This window comes from Aplysia californica, unplaced genomic scaffold (assembly GCF_000002075.1).
Source record: "Aplysia californica isolate F4 #8 unplaced genomic scaffold, AplCal3.0 scaffold00624, whole genome shotgun sequence".
NCBI lineage: Eukaryota > Metazoa > Mollusca > Gastropoda > Aplysiida > Aplysiidae > Aplysia > Aplysia californica.
In genome coordinates, this window is record NW_004797894.1 from 74,868 (window position 1) to 76,342 (window position 1,475).

At 40.7% G+C, this 1,475-nt stretch overlaps 1 protein-coding gene across 1 annotated transcript in view; it reads left to right on the plus strand.

Moving 5' to 3' along the window:
* Window positions 1-1,475, plus strand: part of LOC101847368 (cationic amino acid transporter 4) — a gene marked incomplete in the record, with an annotated part of 40,776 nt that overhangs the window by 37,522 nt on the left and 1,779 nt on the right. The window contains 1 exon segment of the mRNA XM_035972247.1: window positions 1,274-1,418. Within this exon segment, the coding sequence (XP_035828140.1) occupies window positions 1,274-1,418 (145 nt within the window).

Consider the following 1,475-nt stretch of genomic DNA (forward strand, 5'->3'; position numbering starts at 1 on the left):
GTTGGTAGGTTGGTTGGTTGGTTGGCTGGTTGGCTGGTTGGTTGGTTGGTTGGTTGGTTGGTTTGTTGGTTGGCTGGCTGGTTGGTTGGTTGGTTAGTTGGTTGGTTAGTTGGTTGGTTTGTTGGTTGGTTGGTTGATTGGTTAGTTGGTTTGTTGATTAATTGGTTGGTTGGTTTTCAAAGTGTGTGTTCTTAAACCTGAAGCGACGCACAATTCATATCATTTGAGAGCTGGGTTTCGACCACAGTGGCTGTCAGGGCCAAACCGGGCTGAGATTGATGCAACTTTACACCATCCCATCAAAAATACAGCTAGTACAGAGACACACGATAAAATAATCTCCCCATTCGGGAATCAAATTCAGATCTCGTGAATCGACAACGAAGCGCCTAACCGTTGCTCAGTGACAATAGATGGTAAAAGATCACATTGAAACAGCTCGGGTTTTTTTTTGTTTTTTTGTTTTGAGTATTCAATTTGCTGTGCGCTTTCAAAAAAGAAATTTATTGTCATCACTGTTTTCATTTTACTCAGTTTTCTGGCCTACTGTTCTGACCTCGTACAATGTGATTCAGAAGGTACCCCAATATTCTCGATCAAACAGTTATGTTCGTCTTTTCGCGAAATAGCATTCAACTTGCAGAAACTGTTTTGAAACAAAAATGCATTAATCCAGTCAATCGACTGCACACTCCTTCATTCCTTCACTGATTGATGAACCCGTCTCCGAAATATTTCTATTTCTATTCTCTCCATTTATTCACTTTTTAAATTGATGTAGTATCCATTCATCATACTTTTTATTTTGGTTATTTTTGCATTCATTGATTACTGAATGACTTTTAGTTTTCTAAATCCGCTTCTTTTATATACCACGATACCCATTGTTTTTGTGTATATTTTGTCATTCTTTCTTTCATCCACGTTTCTTGCGGGTTTTCTACCTTTACCTGTCAACCGTTTTCTTCCGTTTTCTTCTTACTTTCCTTCTTTTCCACATGCGTCAATTCATTCACTAATTCATTATCTGACTCCTCCATCCAATATATTCTTTCTGCCGTTAGTCCGTTTTCTCCTTAACTTTATCTTATTGTATCGTATCTCATGTTTGTGGGTGGTTGGCGGGTGCTCTGGTGTAGTTTGCTTCTTCTTTCCTATGAAACATCTATCGTCTTTACCTCCCCTTCTTCTTTTTTATGTTTGTTACTCTCTTGTAACACCTCTAATTTTCTGGCGCTCATATGACCTTATGCAGCTGCGTAAAACCTCTACTAAAACTAAACCTCTCTCATGTTTCTCTCCCCGACAGATCCCTCTGGTTCCCCTCCTCCCCTCCCTCAGTATGCTCATCAACATCGCCCTTATGCTGTCCTTGACCAAACTGACCTGGTTACGATTCATCATCTGGATCACTGTCGGTGAGGCTGGCGGGGGTGGGGTCCGGGTACTCATGATCAACATTTATTCGTCCGCCA